Source organism: Centropristis striata, chromosome 18 (assembly GCF_030273125.1).
Source record: "Centropristis striata isolate RG_2023a ecotype Rhode Island chromosome 18, C.striata_1.0, whole genome shotgun sequence".
Lineage (NCBI taxonomy): Eukaryota > Metazoa > Chordata > Actinopteri > Perciformes > Serranidae > Centropristis > Centropristis striata.
In genome coordinates, this window is record NC_081534.1 from 4260254 (window position 1) to 4283593 (window position 23340).

The 23340-nt window shown below is 40.9% G+C and overlaps 1 protein-coding gene across 1 annotated transcript in view; it reads left to right on the forward strand.

Annotated features, from left to right (window-relative positions):
* The first annotated feature begins 3096 nt into the window (after window positions 1-3096).
* Window positions 3097-23340, forward strand: part of LOC131991671 (MAM domain-containing glycosylphosphatidylinositol anchor protein 2-like) — a 220790-nt gene continuing 200546 nt past the window's right edge. The window contains exon 1 of the mRNA XM_059357161.1: window positions 3097-3700. Coding sequence (XP_059213144.1) covers window positions 3628-3700 — 73 coding nt within the window. The 5' untranslated portion in view covers window positions 3097-3627. The remainder of the gene's footprint in view (window positions 3701-23340) is intronic.

Genomic DNA, 23340 nt, shown 5'->3' on the forward strand with positions numbered 1-23340 from the left:
GGAGAAAGGTCTAACATGTGTTTGAAGGATATGTCCAGGATGTTATACTGACTTGGCAGCAAAATCAGGTTAAAAAGATAAAGGTAGAAGCTAAAACATAGAAATTGCAGTGTAAAGATGAACCACATCACCCAGGGATCCAGGAATTGTACTTTACAGGTACAGTGTTGCTCCTTAACCCATTGAAGCCTGGAAAGCGTTTACGTCGTTTTGTAGTATTTTGTATAAGCTATAAGAATATAAGAATTTCATTTCTATCTGCTACAGAGGCTGAAAAATCTATTATTTAGTAGAAGAGTTCATACTTTTTTTCCCAGAATTTTTCCAGAATTTCCAGAAAATTAGAGGCTTATTTTAAAATCGCCCAGCGGTTTTTCAGGCCTCAATGGGTTAAGGAAACTTTGCCAGTTTTGAAATGAACAGTGCCTAGTTTCCCTCCATGTTGTGGCTCCAGGAGCTGCTATAGAGGTTCTAGTTAATGATTTGCTGTACTCAACTTGTGGATTATTCATATCTCCTTCCAGCCTCTCCAGGTGATGAGTATCAATTTTATGCATGCCCCAGGAACAGTGTTTAACCACGACAAGCTTGAAATCCACAAAACCAGCCCCAAAACACAATTGCATGCAAGTCTGTGGAGCAGAGCTGTATAATTTTCGAACCCTGGTAGGTAGATTTAAAAGAGGACACTTAGCAAAGGCTTATATAAAGGACTTTAACAATTAGATAAATTGAACACTCAATTTAACCAGCAAGTTCTAACAAAGGAAAATCAAGCTCAGGTGGACACTGAATGTTGAATGACTTTTTGAGTGGAGATCTGTATTTATCTGGTAAAGAAAGAACCATTTTTCTTCCACGTGTTAAAGCAGCACATATACTCTCACAGACAGGGAGCGAAAAGACAGAGCAAGAGAGATGGTTAAACATACTGAATTAATGCAACAATACAATTATAGCGCTCTCTGCTCCCCACTCACACCATTTGAGATAAAACAAAGCCAGTTATTGGCGGAAAATAAGATCTGAAACATTTTTTAAATTACAGTTGCTATCTTCACTGCTCCACCACGCCGCCATTCAAGGGCACCACACTAATGACAGTATAAAAAGGATGGACAAGATGAATCATTTAGATTCCCAAATTAAATTTAGAGTAGCCTGTATCAAATATTAACTCCACTAAATTCATTTTACTCCTCTGTTCCACTATGAGGTCCTCATCCAAGGATCAGATATTGGCAGCTCAGCTGAATTACAATGATGGAAGTCTCATGAGCCAATGAAATAATCATTATGTCATCTTTATTTCTTTTTTAAATAGTGAGCATGAGCAATGATAGCCTGGTCACAAACTGGGTATAACCCCCAACGTCTGCATGGTTATTGATTCATTTAATGGGGTCCTGTAGAGGGCGCCAAACCACCCACTGGTGCTCCAGCAGTCACTTTCCCAGCTGCATTCAAACACAAGGCTCTCTAAGGACAGTCTCTGTGCTTCAAAGTATTCCCTTTCTCTTTAAACATGAAATGCACTTTTTATTTTGACTTGATTTAAAGACAGACTCAACAGCAGATAAATTACTAGTCAAGACAATGTTCCGGTTTTGAGGAGAAGATGATTTGACGCCGAGCCTTACTTCCACTCGAGTGTCAAAAAACAGAAAACAATCTGGGTGGCAATCTGGATATATCGTGACTTGACAAGTTTTGAATGCATTTTTCAAATGTAAGATGCTTATACTGCATTAACAGTCACTTTGAACCAAACTGCAAGTCCTGAAAAGGTGATTATTTTGATTGTAGGGTTACTTAACCTGGTGATACATGAAAACTGTATGCTTTTGGTGTTTTATACTGCATGTTTAAGCAGGAATCAGATTGAAGTTATTGATACTCAACCTCATTTGTTCCTAAAGTTTAACATTTGCAGCTGCATTGGATAAAATATTACCCTTTGTAATATCATTTAATCAAAATTGTGTTGCTAGGAGCAGCTACAGTCCAACATTTGGCTCCAGTAGCCTTTCACAAAACCCTTCTAGGATAAAGTGGAAACACTGACAGTGGAATGACTATATTAAACATTTCAAAGTAACACAGTCATTAGTCAGTAGCCTATTGCACATTGTGCACACTGAAGTACCTGTGATCAGAATGGGTCATAATTTTAATTGGGATATTTCCAGTTACTAAATATGGCAAAATTGAATATAATGAAATGGTTTTTCTCATCTTGCAGGAGCCCTCTGAAACTGCCACCAGGGCCCCTCAGGGCCTACTGGGACCCGATTTTGGGACAGGTTAGTACCTCTTCAAAACTTTCAAAGTTATGTATTTCTAAAAAAGTTGACTGAACGTGTAGGCCTGTGGCAGCAGTAGCAGTAGCAAAAGCAGTGTGTGTGCTTGGATGGACTAACACAGACATCTCACTGTTTCAAGTCAGATAAATCAGATGTAGCAGATGAATGCTACATGGCAGAGAGCAGCTCATCCTGTCTGATAAAGGATGCATGGTGGAACATGAGCAGACAGCAGTATAGACTGAGCTCTTGGTGTTGATTGCAAAGGTCTGTCAAAGCTAGATCTCCTGAATTCCAATGGTCCCGTCCCCCTCGCTCTCTCCCCTCGCAGCATCCAGCAGCTGCGCCTCTCATGCCTTTCCTGACGCTGAGCGAAGCCTCCCATACAGATGAGCGCTGGAAGCCACGCACCTCTTGACGTAGCCACAGACCGGCTGCGGTGCCACTCGGTCTCCGTAGCACGTATTGCGCAACGTGACTGATGCTCAACTGGCTCCACGGCGGGCACATCCGGCTCCCACCGTCGCGTGAATTCATTAGAAAGTGGTCTCATAACGCCCGAGACAGCGAGCAGGCATCGCCGAGGTGCTGTAGAGAAGCGTCCGCCGCTCCTCACCGGACTGGACCCTCCCCTTGTCATTGCCACCGGGAGAGATGAGGCGAGCGCGCGGCGTCGGGCTGCAGTCGTGATGTGACTGAGTGAGCGCACGAGCCTCCACTGTAGTATCGGCAACAGCAGCTTGACGACCGCACAGGAGGTGGAAACAGTGAGAATTAGAGTGTTTTTTTTGTGTGTGAAGCTGAGGTGATGGCTTCGTTTGACAGCATGCAGTCAACGCAGCAGCAGCAGCCGCGGAGCGAGCCGTGACCACAGCTGGATTTCAGGAGCTATGTCCGTGGGCACCGAGCCTCCGTCTGCCTCTAGTCGACAGCACCAGTGTGCCCCCTCGGTTTGGCGCCTCGGGGGTCTTCGCTAAAGTCCAGGGACACACGGTATCAGTGGAGCGCATCCACCTGGAGTCGAGGAGAGGTTGCTGTTTGTTCTAAGGCCGGGCTCTCTGCAGCCCACTCCCCGCATCCTCCTCCGCGGCGTCTGTGTGCCGCGAGCGCTCCGCGGTCTGTCTACATGGCAGTGGACATCAAAACAATCACTACCTGAGTGTGTTCGCCTCCTGCGGCCATACATACCTTTACAGCTAATACTGACTCTAAATTAATCGACGTGTGGATCGGGAGCAGCGCTGTGTCTATGCGCCTCACTAACGCCGCCCGGAAAGGACTTCTTGCCATTGAGAGCTGGATATGCAGAGATTAACGTGAGAGGATGGATCTAATTATCTGTGTTTTGGGGCTGCTGGCGCTGGCCGTGGAGGGCATCCGTTGCCAAGGAGTGTACGGTGAGTGTATGCAATCTGTTCCTGCTCGAAACCAAATGTGATCATGACCTTGTAGAAAAAAAAAACAGTGGTCGCTCATAAATCGCCACTCATTCTCTTCTAGACTCACAAGGTCCCCTTATAAAATAAAATAAAAATCAACTCATGAAAGGGTGACAAACCAGGCTTGAATGTCACGTTTGAGTGAGAGGCTCCAAATGTTCACAGCAACCCTGAGGTTATACAGCAAATCGCGTGTGTAGCCAATCATGCACAGTCCCTTCTCTCATCCAATCCATCACTCATGATGGTCGGTGAGCAGGCTAAATTTAGTAGGCTACATTCATATATAATGACACTGGAACCTGGAACATTTGTCAGACTGGTCACCTGCATACATGTAATTATCATTCATAAGGTCGACGTGGCACAAATGTGTTTTTAATGTCACCAAGAGGACTGTAATCTGTTGAGCAGTGGGATTTAGTATTCACAGTCATGAATTATTTTAATGTGTGGTGGTTCTGTCTGCCTACCTCTTCCTTATGTCTGTCTGTCTGAATCTCTCTGAGTCTCTCCCTCCCATACACACACTTAACAACGAGCACACATTTCTGTCCCTTACCCTGTCTGCTTGTGCAACCAGTGGCACAGATGATGTCTAGTGTGAATCGGCAGCGGCAGCAGCAGCAGCACTGCAAGGAAATAGTGATTCATGTGCACTAACACTGGGACACGGAGGAAACCTTGAGGTGCACACAGCCCTGACCTGTCTGCAGTGACAGCGGCTTGTACCAAAGCAGAGGTTGTGCAGGGAGAATGTGAGGTCAAGTAGAGATGTGGGGTGGTTTGTTACAGAGGCCGTTGCCAAGCACCAAAAAAAGATCTCTGTCACTGTGGTGTGTGTGTTTCTGTGTGAGCAGAGATGATGTTGCAATGAAAGGTTACTGTGAGCATGATAGGAACAGTCATGGTGCTGCACCTGACCAATGATGCACCAGGATTTTATCTATTCCTTTGCTCCAGAGGGAGGAGGCGAATATGATAATAAATCACAGCACATGTCAGGGCAGCTGTTGCACGCCTGCTCATACATGTGCACTTATATTACCGTCCAACACCTGTTGCAGAGATATCCAAAAATGCTCAGCGTACACTCAGATTTTACTGAATGTTTAAACCTCTAAGCACTCATTAGGCAGGATAAGATTTCTACGTGGGTGTTGTTGTTTGGACTTAGTGAATTCCTCCAGATACGCATTTAAGCCCGGGGCCACAACCCCTTCATCAAACATTGATGTCTCAAGAAATTGCCTCTGCTTGATTCGATATCCGCATCTTCTAAACCGGTCTCTTCAAGACATACATATATTCAGGGGAGACAGGCATGACGCTAAACATCAAAACCGATCACATGAATGTCAGATCAAAGCTGCGGATTCTTGGTGTGAGCAGGCTGTCCACGCTGCAGCGTGTACGTGCAGATGAAGATGCAAGCTCATTAGAAGGAATCATATCCCATAATGCTAGATGTGGTGTTGCCATAGAGGTATGTGTGCTCTAGTGGGCTTATAGCAGCAGCAGCAGCAGCAGCAGCAGCAGAAGAGATGGGGAGATGTAGCAGATGGAATTGTTTGAGCACCTAACTGCTTGTGTTTGCATGGATGTTGTGCAGCCGGAATATTCCCTTGAGCACAGTCAGCCGCCTTTTTCCCTTCACTACGATGTTTCACCATTTTACTGTATGAGTACTTTAGTTAGGGTTTCCATATGATCTGCTTTCTTGCTGCTGCTTTATATTCTGGTGCTGCAAAAGAGAGATAGGTTGACAGATAGATATATATGGATGGATGGATGGATGGATGGATAGATAGATAGATGGTTAGCCAGATACATCCAGTTACATATAGACACAGACAGATAAGTAGATACATGGATAAGTAGACAGATCTATAGATCTATAGATGCATAGGTAGGTTGGTAGATTCATAGACAGAAGTAAATATGTAGACACATAGATAAGTAGATATATAAATATAAAGATACATTGACATGTAGATAGATGCATATATAGATCGTAGATGGATAGATAGATATCTGCGTAGGTAAGTAGATAGATCCATTTAAAGACAAGTAGAAAGACAGATACATAAGTAGATATATTAAGATAAATAGATATGTCAATAGGTATGTAGATAGATCGATAGATGCATGGGTATGTAGGTAGATATGTAGGTACGTCTTTCAACTAGCAGGTCTTGATTCATTAAGATCAACAGATCATTTGTTTTACACACAAACGACTCATTTACATTTTCAAATCCTTTAAAAAGTTTGCCTACATTTTTCGGTTCACAATTGAAATCATGACACCCTCAGGAGATAAACAGATATGTAGATAGAAATGTAGATTGATAGTACATCGACACATCAATACGTAGATAAGTTGCTAATTAGATATGTAGATGCGTAAATTATTTGATATGCGGACACATAGATGGATACGTAGATTATTTACATAGATAGATATGCAGATAGGTAGGTATATATGCAGATAAATGTGTAGATATGCAGATACAAAGGCAGTTATACATTTATGTACTCAAACTTGGTCACATTCCTTTAAATGGTGAGTCCCCATTGGCTGAGTCCTGTATACAGTATGCCTCATGTTTAAAGCATACTGCTCATCTCCAGGGAGGTGGTCTGAATGAAAATTCATTGGGAAGGTTCAAAAGTCAACATTTATTATTGATAGTGGCAAAACATTAGCATGCATGTTGTGTTGCCTCCCATTGTATTCACTGAAGGTTTTGACACATGAAGGAGAGGTGGGGGGTCAGTGAAATGGAGTATTGTGCACCACAGGTGAAAGGCAGTGGGTGTGTGACTGAATAAAATGAGGGCTTTGAGAGGCTAACACATAATGGTGTCAGTAACTTTGAAGTGGTAGAGTTTCACAACAGAGTTTTATAGAGGGCAGGGCCTGAGTTCTTTGCTCTGGTCATAACTTTGAAATCGAGGTATCATATGGTGCTGGATTTTATTTCAGTCAAATCTATTTCAATAATAGCTATTCAACAGTTGTTTTTTTTTACCACCATCTTAACCTCCATCTCTTCTTTGTTGCATTTAAAGCCTCAGCTATCACTTTTCCTCACCAGATTTCTAAATTGTCCCAAGAGCAGATGAATGGGACACTTTGCACAAAAATAAACTTTCGACGATTATTTTTATCCGCGAGCATCGGCATACGTCACCGCCGCCGACTAAATGGTGGAATCATGATGTAGTAATGAAGAAATCACATACTAGTGCGTTAAGTGGTGCTGCCAGAGTCATTAAAGAGGATTGATGAAGGCTAGTCATCCCTGCATGACTCCAGGCCACAGAGGGAAAAAGAGAGGCACCACTAAAGTACAACATCTGCTCCACTCTTTCTCTCCCTCTTTTTTTCCTACTCTCCTTCTTCCCTTGGAGTGTGTCTCTCTTTTCTCATCACTTTCCCCACACACACACACATCCTCCACCAGGAGATTGCTCCATTATCTCCACCTCAGCTCATCTTTGCGTTACTCTCCAGAACTCCAATTGGCCACTAGCTGCCCTTCTGTCATGGCAAATGGAAGCACCTGCAAAATATTCTTGATTGGCAATTATCTCTAATGTTGGTGACAGCCAAAATGCCCTTAATAATATCAGACGGCTACAATGGGACATGACACTTATGATAGCATGGAAATGTTTTTTATCCTGCTTGTCACTTTATCTGGAGATGTACCGCCTTCAGTATGTTCTCTTTGCATCAAAGTCAGTCGGCGACAACCTCCATGGGATGTGCAGATGTTCCTGATCTCATTTTGTGTTATGCTACTAAAGAGAAAAAGTTACTGCTTTTTCTCCCATCCCACTTCTCCCCCTCTCTCTCTCGGTCTCTCTGGCTGTCTCTCGCTCTCTCTCGTTTGCATTGAAGTCCAAGCAATTGCTGGGGTTTCTTTTCATGAGCCCCGGTTCAGTCGCTTTGGCTTCTAAGCTATGCAAATGCATTCTGCCAGTGAAACTAAAGCCGTCTTTGTTGGTTCTCAGAGGCCTCCTCCACAGAGTCCTTCATCATTCCCTTGGATCGGGACCCTCACATTTCCCACCGTAATGAGACCACGGATAACTCTATCTCTTCTCCTCCCTCCCACTCTCAGTCCCTACCTCCCTGTCTGTCTCTCTCCTCTGCCTGTCTCCATCTCCGTTCCCCCGGGGAACAGCATAGGGACGTCTACAGTATATGTGCTTCAATCAGAGGCAAATGAGTATATACAGCTGGGTACGGCGCAGAGGAAGTAATTCGTTGCGGTAGAAGGGAAGAAGGAGCTTCAGATAGCACCAACTTAATCATACCGAATGTCAGTTCTCTTTGGACCCAGTCCTCCGAGACTGGCACTGAATATACACTGCAGAGACAATGTTTTAACTTAAAGTCAGAAGCACCCCTGCTGTGCTCAGTATTCGCTGGATAAGCTTTCACAGTTTTTAAACTCCAATACAATGCGATTAAGGTGAAACAACTGATTTTCAGTGTGGTGGATTTTGGAAGACGGATGTCGGATTCACTCAAAGTTCAAATTATAGGGGTACTACTAGGGCTATTGTTTAAAAATGATGATACCAGTACCAATACTACTACCTTTAAAGTAATACCGATACCACTAGAAGACTACATTTGAATACTTTTTTACCCTTCTTCATTTAATACCTAATCATGTGAATGGAAGCATCAGTTGTCTAAAACGCCACCACCACTCCTCCACATCCAAATGATTTACATGCTGTACTGCACACTCTGTTGCCAGAAAATCCCTCCAAATAGTCACTTTTTTTTCTAGACCTGGGTACAAATGGGGCTGAATGCAGGTATCATTTCACTTCAGAAGTTTCAGTACCACTTGGTACATTATGGAGTACTTATATGCAGCACTAGGTACTGCATTAGTGTAGTATAGTCCTTTTATCTAAAAGGTCAAAATTGGGGAAACTGAGACCAGGCCATTCTTATTTTTAGCCCCGATCTTTTGGTCAAGATCTAAAAAAAAATAGCAGATCCTACATTTCCCATAATGCATTTTATAGCATTATTTCATTTGACTATCCCTGCCTGTTAAATGCCCATGTCTTTTAATAATCCTGATGACATCACTATAACAACACCAGGGTTAAATTCTCAGTCTTTAGAAAGTATAAATAAGTTAGAAGGTAAGGGTACTGTTCTCAGAAGCTGAGTCATACTTCTCATTTGTGAAACATCAGTGCCGTGCCAGTTTAATTTGATCTCTGTGACTTCCTGTTTAGATGCGAAGCCAAAAGGTCATGTTGCTTGTGTTTATGCGAGGTTGTGTCTGTGTCGAGGGGTGACACTTTCCACTGGAAGGATGCCACTCTCAGTTTTGCCCTCTCTCTGCCCCCTTTAGCTATTTTGGAAGAAGTAGCGGTGTATATTTTGGCAGTAGGCAAAATGGAGCTATAAGCTTTATGGTTGTAGCAGGGATTTAATAGCATTGTCAACAGCTGCAATGTCCTCTGCACGGAAAATACTCAATTCCATTCCTGTTTTCTTTCCTTATTTATTGTTCAAAGCAAAGAAAGAGTCATGCACAGCAGTGATTAATGGAATATATTTGTCTTGATTTGTGTTGAAAACTTGAAAAAGAAAGAAAGTATAATGTAGCTCTGACTACTTTGCACACATCCCTAACAGCTGTTACACTTTCTTCCTTCAACTGTGAGGATTTGGATGAGTTCAGGAACACAATTTACCTCTGGATCGTTCAAGGCCAAATCCCCACTGCGGACCAAAGAAGCTTATTGTAACCTGGCTGGCTGCTTCAACTGTTAAGCCCACATCCCCAAACCCTGAGCTACTTGTCCTGCTCTGTACAGTGCTGAGGACAGAAAGCTGCTGCTAATGATCTTGTAGTCATTCATTCATTAAGTCCTGTCCCGGTGCATGACTGGACCAGCCTTGTGCCCCAGTTTTGTTTAGAATCAAAAGTAATTTTGTACTTTTAAATTAAGTCTAGTATGGCCTCTCACCTGCACTGAACTGATATTTTTCCATTTGTCTTGTGACATTCTGATGAAGTGGCCATTCATCATCTGGATCATTAAAAACAAGATTCAAATCTTAAATGTCAACCTTGGTCCTGCTGATATTACCTTTTACAGCAGCAAGGCTTTTATATCTGTAGTGATTTCATTTCATGTAATAGTGTTAATTTCCTCATGTTGACAGACTCGTGGTCCAACTCCAATAAATTAAAGCTACAATATCTGGCTGAAAGGAGCCCAGCTAGTCCGTAGAGCAGGAGCGGTTGCAGTATGACTCATGGTAGATGTAGATCCTTGGGATAAGTCTCCTCTTGGCAATGCTTTGGGCTTCATTCCCACCCTTCCAGTCTCTGTGGCCAATTTCATGAGAAAATGGGAAAATTAAAAACATTTTCATCATGTTGTCTATTGTCCTCATCATTTGCAGCAACAAAAGCCAGCAATACATTATCTGCATGCTTTTCCCAGAGATGATGGACAGGCTAGACTGACTAAGTCTGACCATCATAAAGAGTATTGACATTCTTGAAAGATTGAAAGATGAAATGTCAGTAAGGAGGCCATCCGGTTGGCCTCAGGGTTTAGACAAAGCCACTGATTTAAATCCAGCCAGGGACCTTTGTAGCATGTCATCCCACACATCGCTCTCTCTTTCTCTGTTGTTTCCTGTATTTTCTATACTGTATTATACCCTAATGAACACAAAAACAGCCAAGAAAATATGTTTAAAAATTCCCAGTCCAATCAGCTTAGCACGAAAAGACTGTAAGTCACAGCCGCAAAATTAGCATAATGGCATGTAGCCTTAATCCAACAGGTGGTCATTTACATACACGGAGAGTTTATTCTGAATCTGGACTCTGCATGGCACTATTTAAGCAGCGCTGGATGCTGTTTTTCAAATTAGTTTTAGTTTCTAATACGGGTTGGAGATTTCATGGCATGATAACCATCTCAAAAAATATCACAGTTTGATTGGTATGTTACACAATTTCTATTATTATTATAATTATCAGTTGCATTTTTTATTGTTGAGTTCAATTGACATCTCCGTCCCACTTTTGTCGACTCTGCTGTATCTGTTGAGGCGGGGCAGGTTACCCTGTTATGACCTTATTAGTGCACAGCGTTTGGGGAAATTATGTAATTCCCAGCATAGCTCCACCCAGTGCACCTGGCGGGGTCTAATTAGCCAGAGTAATTGAACACACCTGTGTGAGTGTTGTGGGGCCTTTCATTTGCAAACTTACTTTAAAAAACTAATTATTGTGGAGTAACAAATACTGTACAACATTCATCTGTTGTGAAGTAGAAGCATAAAGCATCATCCAATGAAAATATCAAGGGAAGTACAAGATCTTTTAATTATTGGAAATTGTAATTAAAGTGCCATTGTGTTGGATTCAGGGAGATCTTTTGACAATGATGGATTACAATAATATTAATTATGTTTTCATGAGTGTATTATTGCCCAAAACTAAGAATCGTTGTGTTTTCATTTATTTGGAATGAGCTCTTGATATCAAAATAGGGAGCGGGCCTCTTCCATGGAGCCTGCCATGTTTCTACAGTAGCCCAGGATGGAGAAACGAAACACTGGCCCTAGAGAGGGCCTTTTACATTTTTACCTTACCTGAAAGCCATCGTAGATTCTCTACATGCTTGGAAAGGGAGGGGTGAAGGCAGGGGTAATCATTTGGTTTCAATTTGCACCCTCACCGCTAGATGCCACTAAGTCCCCCACACTGCCACTTCAAGTACAGTAATTTATTGAAACCTGACCAGGAGAGAGACCTGGCTGGAACTCTGTTAAAAGAAAGGTCAAACTAAAATGAAACGCCACATTATGGCGCCACCACATGCCCGATCAGTGCAGACTTTATAGTGCAGACGTGGGGCGATTAAAAACCTTTCCACCTTTGCGGTCGCTCCAAGGGCTACGGTTTCTTACAGACTTTGATAAAACAATTAGAATTGTAATTAAAACAATAGAGTATAAATCCTATAGGCTTAAGCGTGATCCCCTCATATGTGCCAGAGCTTCTGCTTTGTCTTTCAGTTTTACATTTTCTGCTCAATTTCTAACCATTAACTCACAGTTCAGTCATGCCTTCATTAACATCTCATTGTATATATGCTTTTTTTGGTTTATTCCACTGCCCTCAATTTCCTCTCACAAACATTGATGCTTACATTATGCCGTCATGCCTCTTACATGCATTGCAGTTTGGCCGGCTTGCAAATACTGTATACTGTATGTGAATGGATAGACAAGACCAGATGCGAGGCATGCAGCTGCACATGCTGCATGCTGATAAGAGCACACCAAAATCCCTTTAGCCAGGTTTATAATTTGTGCACAAAGAGAAGAAACAGGTATATTTATGCTTTTTCGAGGGGCTGAGAGAGACTGAGGCTTATGTCCTTTTACTTGGTTTATAGCAAATTTAATGTTAATTAATGTAAGGCTGAACTGTGTGTTAAAATCCATTTTGCAAATTGAATATTCATAAGGTGGTAAATCATGACAAACTTGATCATTTCACAATATTAATCTACTCTTATATAATCCATTAATATGTGCTTTAGATCTTGATGAGTCATGCATGAGTTTGGCATTTAAATACATCAATTGTATACCCTCATAAAGTGTCACAGATTTTTCTTAATGAACGGCAGGATTAGCTGCTTAGATGGATCCTTTTAAGTGTCTTTGGTGCCTTTCCTATCTGGAGTTATCATTTCCATGATTGGCATCACTTCAAATCACAGAGAATTATACATGCTAGCCAGCTTCAAAGTGACGCAAATGATGAAAGGCGCTCATTGAATATGAATGTCTCCTCCTGTCTTCCCTTACGCATTTCAGTCAATTGAATTGTCTTTGTTAAGCCAAACTGGCAGGACCCGCATTTACACACATAAAGTACAAATCACTCAGCGATCCCAATAGGTAGCTGACAAGAGCAACAGGGCTCCTTTTAGCAGCACAGTGGAGGAAATAAAGCAAAAAGCAAGCCAGGAGAGGATTGGTACGTTTGGCACCCACAAGAGGCTAATGCCAACCTTCAACTATGTCACTTCAGCCCACACAGGCATCCTAAGTGCTGCTCCTGTGAAGTGATGTCTGTTGTCATGGTGACAGTATGTGAGCCTGGCATTGCACGTCCTCTGACTTCCCTGTTTCCTCCCTCCCTCCCTCGCCTGCTCGCTCCTCCCCTCCCTCCCTCCCTCCCTCCTTCGCTGCCTACCCACTCGCTCATTCTCTCCTTCCCCTCACATGCCAGGAAATCAATCGCTGAAACAAATGTGAAGTGATTGCAGAAACGAAAGCTCCTCGCAGCAGCCTTACAATTGTGCACGAGAGCAGATGAGATTGCCGTGGAGGGAGGGGGGTGCGCGCGGAGAAGGTTCGGTGGTGGTGGTGGTGTTAGAGGGGGGGAGAAGCTGAATGTGTCTCTTCAAAAATCACCATCATTTCATTGCTATGAGGCAACTGCAGGAAGGGGCCTACTTATCTTTGTAGCGAATGATGCTTAAGCTTCTCTGACAAGCAGGAACAGTGGCGAAGTAAATGCTGACAATGACGCCCTCAGTAGTCTCTAGCTCCAAAACCAAAGCCAAACAGAAGACAGCAGGGGAGCCGCACGCACACCCCTGGATAAGACTACCATCATATCAATACTTCCCCACCCCCCCCCACCCACACCGAAAAAAAAACACATATCCATGCTGTTTTTTTCTCTTCTCTCAAATCGAGTCATTCCCCTGCTGGCGAAAGGAAACTGAGACCGTTGAGTTGTTCTCTGCAGAGGCTCTGTGAAATTTCAACACAGATGAACATGCAGTTTGTGTGTGTGTGTGTGTGTGTGTGTGGCGGGGGAGCATTTGTACTCGTTTTCTGCGTGCGTGTGTGCTTTTTCCATCTATCTAGGGCAATACTTTGCTGAGATATTAATTTAGCAATGTGATTTATCACCGCGTTCACACATCAGCCCCTTCTGAGCAAGACTCATCATGGATGCTGAACGTGCCTCAAAGTGCCCGGGAACATGCGATGCAGTCATTACGTGTGCTTTTACACTTACGAAAACCTCCTACCCTTTTTAAAGGGTTATCAAACTGCCTTTTTTGTATTATTTTGCCTTTCTGTGTATCCCTCAATAGTCTCTAAAAACCTTATTCTTCTAACAGCGATTCACAGTGTAATAGCTAATCTCTTTAGCGTCATGCTCTCTTCATCTCTCCGCCAGACACAGTATATCCCAGAGGCTGTAACACCCATGGGGATAACCTCAAGCCGTGTACTGTCAGTTAATGGCTTCCTATGGCAAAGCAAGCAGAGTTATCTGGAGTAGGCAAAGCACCTCTCCACTGAGATTTCTCTAAGTGGAGACAGGAATCTCAGGGCGGGATTTAATGCAGATGTTGGCGTTCTCGCCCAGTTCAGATTGTCTGGCGTCTTCTTTCTCGTCTTTATTCAGGCTGCTGCAGGAAAAAAAAGCTTTGCAGTTCACAGCTCTTGGAGTTATATTTATATGATGTAGGTGTCGAGGAGTCACAAGACTCTGATAACAAAGTCCAAAATCTGGGAGAAGATATTAAGCAGCGATGCCCAAGTGTTCTCAAGAGTGCATCTTTTGAGAAACTAATGTTTTTGCCTTCAGATATTAGCAATCCAATCTGACCCATAACCCAGTCTATATGTGTCTTCACAGCATGAGGTTTTCTTCCTTTTGGATATCTTCTCCCTCGCCACAAACAGCGGAAGCATCAACCCACGCTTTTTGCCTTCAATGAGAATTCTGTCTTGATTTGGTTCACTCTGCCCCGGTCTAAACAAAAGCTTGCGTCAACTATTCACAGCACGGATTTCTCTCTGCTTTCAGCCAGCTGCTTTTATTTATTTTTTGTCTACAGATGTTTTTATTTTACCAGGCAAATCAAATCATAACAATGACATACGAACCGTAACATGAGTTTTACTAAATTAAGACTTTGCATATTAACACAAGTCAAATTACTGATTAATTCAGGAATTGTTGTTGCATGGGGGAATTGTATTATCTGCAGTATGCGCTCTGGTCGGAAATCTGATGCTTTTCTGTAATGAATTTTCAGTTTATCATATCGTGTCATACTGTGTGTGATACACTGTGTTAATAAATTTGTTGAAACCATTTGTGTCAGAGCAAAAGAAAGGCGTGATCATGATATTTATTTGGCTCGGGATGATTCCACTTTTTCATGTCCAAACCAAATGAAGTCTTTTATTATTATTGCTATTGTTTCTCATTGTTTGCTGACATTTCCTGGACCCATCCTTTATTCATCCCCACCTCTCTCTCTTTCTCTCTCCTCTGATATCCCAGCCAGTGATACTGACCAACAACAGACTTGTACTGAGTATCTGATCGACACATTCCCAGGGCTTCGTACAAGGAAAAGGAGTAGCCAGCCAGGGTGAAAAGTAGTCCTAGAAGCTCAAATTTGGTGGCCTCTTACACATTTTAATGCCACTTTGTAGGGCTGGGTGATATGGACCAAAAGTCATATCCTGATATATTTAGGCTGAATATCAATATATACGATATACAGTACAGGCCAAAAGTTTGGACACACACCTACTCATTCAATGTGTTTTTCTTTATTTTCATGACTATTTACATTGTAGATTCTCACTGAATGCATCAAAACTATGAATGAACACATATGGAATTATGTACTTAACAAAAAAAGTGTGAAATAACTGAAAACATGTCTTGTATTTTAGATTCCTCAAAGTAACCACCCTTTGCTTACTAGAATATAAGACATGTTTTCAGTGATTTCACAATTTTTTGTTAAGTACATAATTCCACATGTGTTCATTAATAGTTTTGATGAATTTACAATGTCAATAGTCATGAAAATAAAGGAAACGCATTGAATGAGAAGGCGTGTCCAAACTTTTGGCCTGTACTGTATATCCAGATATTTTTTATTGCAAAGTGAAAATAAATGTTCAGTCAAAGTTAAATATGACATGTCATAGGTAGTTTTATTGAAACCCTTTTTTTAAGTGAACATTATTACTGTATAACAGGAGTAGCTTTTTTAAATTCAAAGATCCATAAAGTGCACATTTAAATAAAAAAACATCTGAAATAAAAATAGCCTATGAAATACAATAGGCCAATCTTTTTCTGAAATGAATATATTTATATGAGAAAAGATTAACGAACATTACAAAAGAACTAAATAGGACAAACCCTAGTAACCCTAGTAAGGGTAGCATTTATGAAGAAAGAAAATTGTTTGAACTATATCGACATATGTGATATGGTCTAATTCCATATTAAATTAAAAAATATATCGATATATTTTTTATATCGATATATCTCTTAGCCCTACCAGTTTCCCAGCAAATTTTCAGAAATGTGTAATGTAATCACATACAGCATCAGTGACACTAACAATATTACATTAATCTATCTTTTCTTACTCTATCTAACATATGAGCTCTAAATTGAGATTTTTTTCTTCACAACAATTGAAGAAAAAAACAATTTAAAACTTGAACTAGCATTGTATTACATAATATATTTGATGAAGTGACTGTTTTCTTCTCTTATAAACCTGTCAGTTTCAATCAGTTGCTTTCACACATCTTAAATGCTGGTTCTTCTGGAACTGGGGGCTCTCCAGCTCTGCAGGAAGATGATGCAGAATAAAGTAGCTGGCTGGACTTCAATGAGTAGTCGGCTGTTGGCTGGTAGCCGTCGCTTATAGCAACCTCTGCCATCCTAATATCTATGTATCTATATAACAGCAGAATTCAGTTAAAAGCACCAGTCAGTGATGAATCACTTTTTCTTTTAAGTTTCTGGACTTAAAGAACAAAAACCTCACGTGCATTAACATGTGCCCACAGAGCAAGACACACTTTGCCGTCCTCTTTTACTCGTCTTTCATGTCACTTAGATGTATTTAATCTGAAGATGAGTGAAGCCTGAAGCAGGCCTCCTCAAATGCCACCTTCACAGCTCCCGATGACCCCCTGCCCCTTTTTATTTTTTCTGCTTCTCCCTATTTCTCTCCATTTTATAATCATCTGCCCTCATGTTGCCTTTTTTCCTCACATGCAATAATATCACACCTACGGTTACACGAGTGTGTAACAAATGCATCAGAGAGTGGTGTCGTCTCTGAGCAGTGAAGGCATCTTGATAAGAAGGAATGGGCTGGTTTGGCCTCTCCAGCGACCCTTCATTGGTGTAGTTACCTTAAGAAGCTTGCTAAAATATATGTTAGAGCAGAGTTTATATCCTTCTGCTCTTGGGTTGTAATCAAAGGTCTTTGTGCTAAGCAGAAAAGCTTTCCTGAACAGCAACTTTTCCTCGAGCTCGCAGCCAGACTCGCCACGCTTTTATCCTCCCGGCTCAACTGGGGGCGAGGTTGATTGTGTGAAATTGCAGGTCAATAGTCGATCTATAGTTGATTGTTTGGGGACTGCTCTGCCAGTCCTTGGGATCTCAAGAAGAACAGCATTTAGTGACTAAATGCACATGTTGCTTCTGTTTTAGGGCTGTTTTCTTGGTTGAGACTTAAATATAAAATCAGGAAAAGTGAGAGTGAAAGTGAAATAATGTTGCTTTCCAAATCAACTTTACTGGAGACCATGTTTCCTAGCATAAGCTTTAATCAAAATTCATTAAAATACCCATCTTACAGTTTGTTATTTTGTGGGTGTATTTACCATATGTAGAGTCTTTTGCCCTCCCGTGGCACAGGTGATTTTTACAAGTACACACAGAAATCAGAGATTTCAATAAAGGAGAAGTGGTGCTCCAGGCAATTTCACAGCGTTATTAAAAGAAATGACAAATCTTGTATAATTAAAAATGTATCACAAAAATCGATTTCATAGTAACGTCTGGTGAAGTATGATTTCCCATTGGCCTTGGGCCCCCTGTTTTTAAGGAAAGAGGAAATATTAAAGTTATGAACCTGTGTAGGCAGAATTAAAAAAAAAAAAAAAAAAAAAAAAAAAAGGGTTTGAATGCATTAATTCCAGGATGTGTTTTAAATGAGTTTGGTTTGGTGGCTCTACGTGTTTGGTGTGCTGATGTGGGACTATGTAGTTATTAAAGTTTGTTGGTCGGGATATTAAACAGCTAGAAATCCCAGCTTTTCCTACAGAACAGAAGACTTCAAAACAGCTTTGAAATGCACCAATAAACCTCAACATATTAGTGGATCCGCAGGTACTCTCGGCTCATCAGAAGAGCCCATGCAAATCCAGTAATAGCTTCTCTGAATGCATTAATAATGCTCTCCAAAGAGGTTGAACCTGGGTGGTGTTTCCATATTGCTATCCATATTTATATCATAAGCCACATATCAACACTTGCTTATAATATTCATGAATTCTGTAGCAGCCCATCCAGCACAAGCAGAATAGTGAAATTTGGCTGTGCCCCCTCTGCGGTGAGAGCCTCCTGCAGTGGGCGTCTTACATGTCGGTGTGTGTGCGTGGGTGCCCGCGTGCACGTTTGTGTGTATCTGTCTGTTTGAGTGTGCATTCCCCCATGGATTTCTGTGATGCTACCGTGGTAATTGGATGTGTGGCGCCCACCAAAAATCCCCTTTAGCCCTGGGCAAGCGCTCTTTCAATCCAAGCATGCCTCTGTGGAAAGCACAACCCAAAGTAAGGCTTATTCTTTCAACTGGCAAACATCAAATGGTTCCCTGTTCTCTCCATCACAGCCTCCGTCTCTCTGCTGCGCTGTAGCATCAGAGGAAAGCCCATTAACATGTAATGACATGACCGTACACATGCATGGCAGTTTCTGAGGAAACACACCCTGCCCACCGCCACTGTCCTACTTAATAACTGTTGATTTCTCACTGATCATAATTTGGAAGGATCGGAGAACTGATTGTTCTCTCATTGAGCTGACACCGCTCAGGGGCGGGTGCTGAAAAGTATCAAGAGTGTTAAATTATCCCCGATGTGTAGAGATGCACCTAAACAGTGCTATAGTGTTGGCTTTTACACAGGCTGAATTTAATTAACGATGACTTGGCTGTTTGGGGAATGACGAACAGCTCCAGCAAACTTTCATCATGGGGGGAAAAAAACGGCTGCAAGCTGACAAAACAACATTAGCATGTAAATAACCAGGAGAATCAGCAATTAACTGATTTGTATAGTGTCACATTATCATACTAAATATCCATTTAGAGATGAGCTGCTGTGTTTGTGATGATAGACGAATAGTGGTGACATGTGGAGTTCTTTTTAGAGTTGCAATTATTATTATTTTTTTGTCCTGTATGAATTTCTCGGTTTTATTGATTAAGGTTGCCACATTTCAATTCTAATATGAAACTCAATTGATATGAGCTTCTCATTTCAGTTATTCAAAACAAAAGCAGCAATGGCAAATCAGAAATGTAACCATATTTGACCATATTGCAAAAAGTATGCCATTTAAATCACACTCAATACAATGTAGTTTATCTTTTTATAGAAGAATTCGAGAGACAGTTGTCATGGCATCAAACTATTGATCCGTTTATCTTTATAAATCAAGAGTCGATAGCCGAACAATATTAAGCCTCAGTACTTTCAAAAATGTTCAAATTGAAAATTGAGTCTGATTGTGACCCTTATATTGAAAGTGTAATGAAATGGTGGATTTAGTGAATGGTGACATCCCTATTATTGATTGTTAAATCTACATAGACTGTGTGAAAATACTGAAAATGCCATTACAGTCTCTCGGAGCTGTGTCTTTAAATTGCTTGTTTTGTCAACACTCCAGGACCCAAAAGTAATCAGTTTTAGGGCTGCAACTAACGATTTTTTTTGCCATTAATTATTAATCTGTCAGACTTTCTATACAGGTCGATTAATCCTTTAGTTTACAAAATGAAAGAAAAGTGTGAAGCAAAAAAAAAACCTGTCACCACTTCATGTAGTCCAAGTTGACAAGCTTAAATTGCTTGTTTTGTCCAACTAACAACCCAAAACCCCAGAGATATTTCGCCTGCCCAATAGCTCAAAATCCAAAGATATTTATTTTACAGCAGTACACAGTTATATAAATGGATAAAAGCAGCAAATTGTCACATTTGAGCAGCTGAAACCAGCAATTTTCAATCATTTTGCCTGATAAATAAAGAGGGATTGTCAAAATTGTTGGCAATTCATTTTAAATCAGTCAATAATAGATCCCCTTATAATCCTGTTATTTTAAACGTCAGTATTTTTATGGATTGCACTGTCTTCCCATCTCAAATTTTCACAACAGCAAGGGATGGATTACCATGATGTTTGGTAATCCCCAGACGTTTTCTCTATCGCCATAATCAGGTCAAAATGTCCATCTGTCCAATACTTTCTATGACTAAATACGTGCAAACTGAATCCCATCAGCCTCAGCTGTTCTTTGGCCTTAGTGCTAATTATCTAATGTTAAAGTGCTATAGGGCTAATTTTCTTGATAAATTGAAAATACAATGACATAAAATGGCTTTTTGGCCAGCCCAGACTCAAATGTATTCAGTTAAAAACTTAAAAAAGGGAAAAGCAGGAAATCTTACTGTTTGAGAGGCTGAATACAGCAATTTCTGACATTATCATGTGAAAGATTTGAAGGCAGAACGAGAACTCTGCAGATTTTAAAGGGGAAAATGACCAATATGGTGGTCGATATAGTGAATGTTCTGTATGGAATAAAAATATGGATTGTGCGCTGATATGAATATGCAAATTCTGCTGCTTTCTTTGATAAATTATTTTATTTTTTTAATATTTAACATTATTATACATTATACATACAATGCAGTACATAAAAAAATCTAAGAAAATATAGAATTAAAAATAGGTTCAATAACCTTTTGTACTGTATGATGAGTATTAGTCAATTGCATAAGGTATTAAAAATATAATTATGATATATATTAATTATTTCATTATTGTTATTATATAAAATAAAAATATAAAAAAATAACTTACAGCATTTCTGGATTGCCCAAGCATTTTTTTCTGCATTATATGCTCTGTAAAAAAAAAAAAAAAAAAAAAAAGGCACATATGTATGGGGATATTGTTGGATACTGACATGTCTGTGATAGGCCAACGTCGGCAGATAAAATTGGCCAACCGGAAAATTGGTCAGGCTCTAGAAAGATTAATGATTAATTTATTATCAAAATAATTTTCTATCCATCTGTCCAGTAATCAGTCAGCTAATCGCTGCAGCTCTAATGTTCTCACATGCTGAACTAACATGGTAAACATTATTCCAGCTGACCATCAACATGTTTGTCTTTGTGAGCATGTTAGCATTTAGCTCAAGGCAGCGCTGTGACTAAGTACAGCCACACAGCGCAGCTGGCACCACTGTATTCTTGTTACTTATAAAAGGCTTTAGTTGTGAAAATAGTTTTTGATTAATTTCTGATTGAGGATAACAATATTCCGCTTCAGCAGATTAGCTGCCTTTAATTCCCTCATGTCTTTCTTCTCTTTGCTGCAGTTGCTATTGTTAATCCCCAGTGCCAGGCAGAAGTAATGTGTGACGTCCCCATAGCTCACCAGGGCTAGTTTTTTAACTAGAAGCCTTATTAATAATGCATGACAAAGAGGGGGTCAGAATAAGGTTTCTTTCTCAAGAGGATGCCTTGTTTAGGAAATTTGATCTTAACCGCGGGTGAGTATTAGTCTTCACAGTGAGGAACCTCACAGCGTGCCGCCTGAATATACACACGCAAGGACACACGGCGGACAACGTCTTGTTGAAACTATCATGATTCCTCCAGCTGCCAGTGTCTGACATGTGTATGTGTCAGTGTTTGTGTATTTGTCTGCGTGGGTGGAAATGTGTGTCTGCAGGCATTTGTATGCGTTAGATGCTGCAGGCGCTCTCATTCCAGTGGTCTTACCTCCCGCTGAATCACACACTGCAATAGGCAAGGAAGAGAGGGAGGAGGAAGAAGATCTTCCTTTTCCCTTTGCTTTCCTGTTTATCTTCTTTGATTCCTCTCCGGATATTTCCGTGACCTCTTTTTTTTGAAGTTGCATAATACGCTGCTGGAGGTTTGGGTGGAGGGCAAAGGGGTGCGGAGGCAGCGCGGGGTGGAGGCAGGACACTGATCTAAACTGTGATGACAGCTTAGGCTTTCTCCCTCTCACCTCCTCCACGCTCTTGAGGGGAGGTGAGAGTGTGGCGACAGGAAGAAACCTTAAAGACAGCAGGGGATTTCGTCATTGCCACAAACACGCTTTCCTGAGAGGGATGTGAGTGAATAAAAGGGCACTCTCTGAACCGTGCAGTTCATTCACACATAGATAGAAAGATCACACTTGCATGGGTTTGCTTTCTGTTCCTGTATGTTTTACCCCCTGCTCTCTCTCTCTCTCTCTCTCTCTCTCTCTCTCTCTCTCTCTCTCTCTCTCTCTCCTGCAGAGAGAAAACAAGAGGGAGAAGGCCTCTGACTCATTTATTTCGCCATTAAGGGGCTTGTTGTACATGTTACAAGGTTATTTGCTGCAACGGAAGCAGGAGGCAGCCATGATGATAACGTCATTAAAACGCCAAAAGGGGAACAGCAGTGGGAATCGCTCTCTGCCTTGTCTGATGACATAATGCGCTAAAACTCATTAACTTATGGCATAAAATTGCATGGTCACACATAGCTCTGCTGTAGACTTCTGAGCTTTTTGAAAGAGGATTCATATAGGAAGCTTTATGGAAACAACGTAAATTAAAATGGTAAAATGATTATTTCTCATCAATTTTATGGAAAATCAGTTTTTAGAGATAAAATGATAAGATCTGTTTTGTCTCATCCAGTGAGTTCAATATAATGTACAATATTGCCATGAAGCCATAGGGTCCAGTGGCAACATAACCCACATACGATTAATACACAGTGGGATAACTGAAAAAACTTGTAAATGTAATATTACTGACCCATAATTGGTTTGTTTTTTAATTATTATTCAATACACTAATTAGCAGCCACAAGAGCATTAAGCTAGAAGTGTGTGTGTGTGTGTGTGTGTGTGTGTGTGTGTGGGTGTGTCTGTGTCTGTGTCTAATTCAATTCAATTGGCTTTATTGGCATGACGTAACAATGTATATATTGCCAAAGCAACCATCAGAAAAAAAGATAACAAGATAAGGAAAGCAATATTTACAATAAATTATTATAATCCTGTTATTCATTTTAAAAGAAAAGAAAAACTAATAACAATAAAAGAAAGCAATATTTACAATTGTCTATCTGTGTGTGTGTGTGTGTGTGTGTGTGTGTGTGTCATCATGGCAAAATGTGGTTTATACTTATGTCTCTCTGTGCACACAGTTTGTCACCACAGTCACACCACACCCTTGCAAGATAGCAGTTCTGAAACTTTAAAGGTGCCTGACTAAGATCAAAATAAAGTCCAAGTTTTAAGATGGGTATCGTCCAAGCAAGAGTGCTGGAAGTAGAGGAGTAAGAACGGAAGGGGCCACTGAATTTACGCCTCTGACCTGCACTCACTGAATCACTCACGGATCACTGAACCC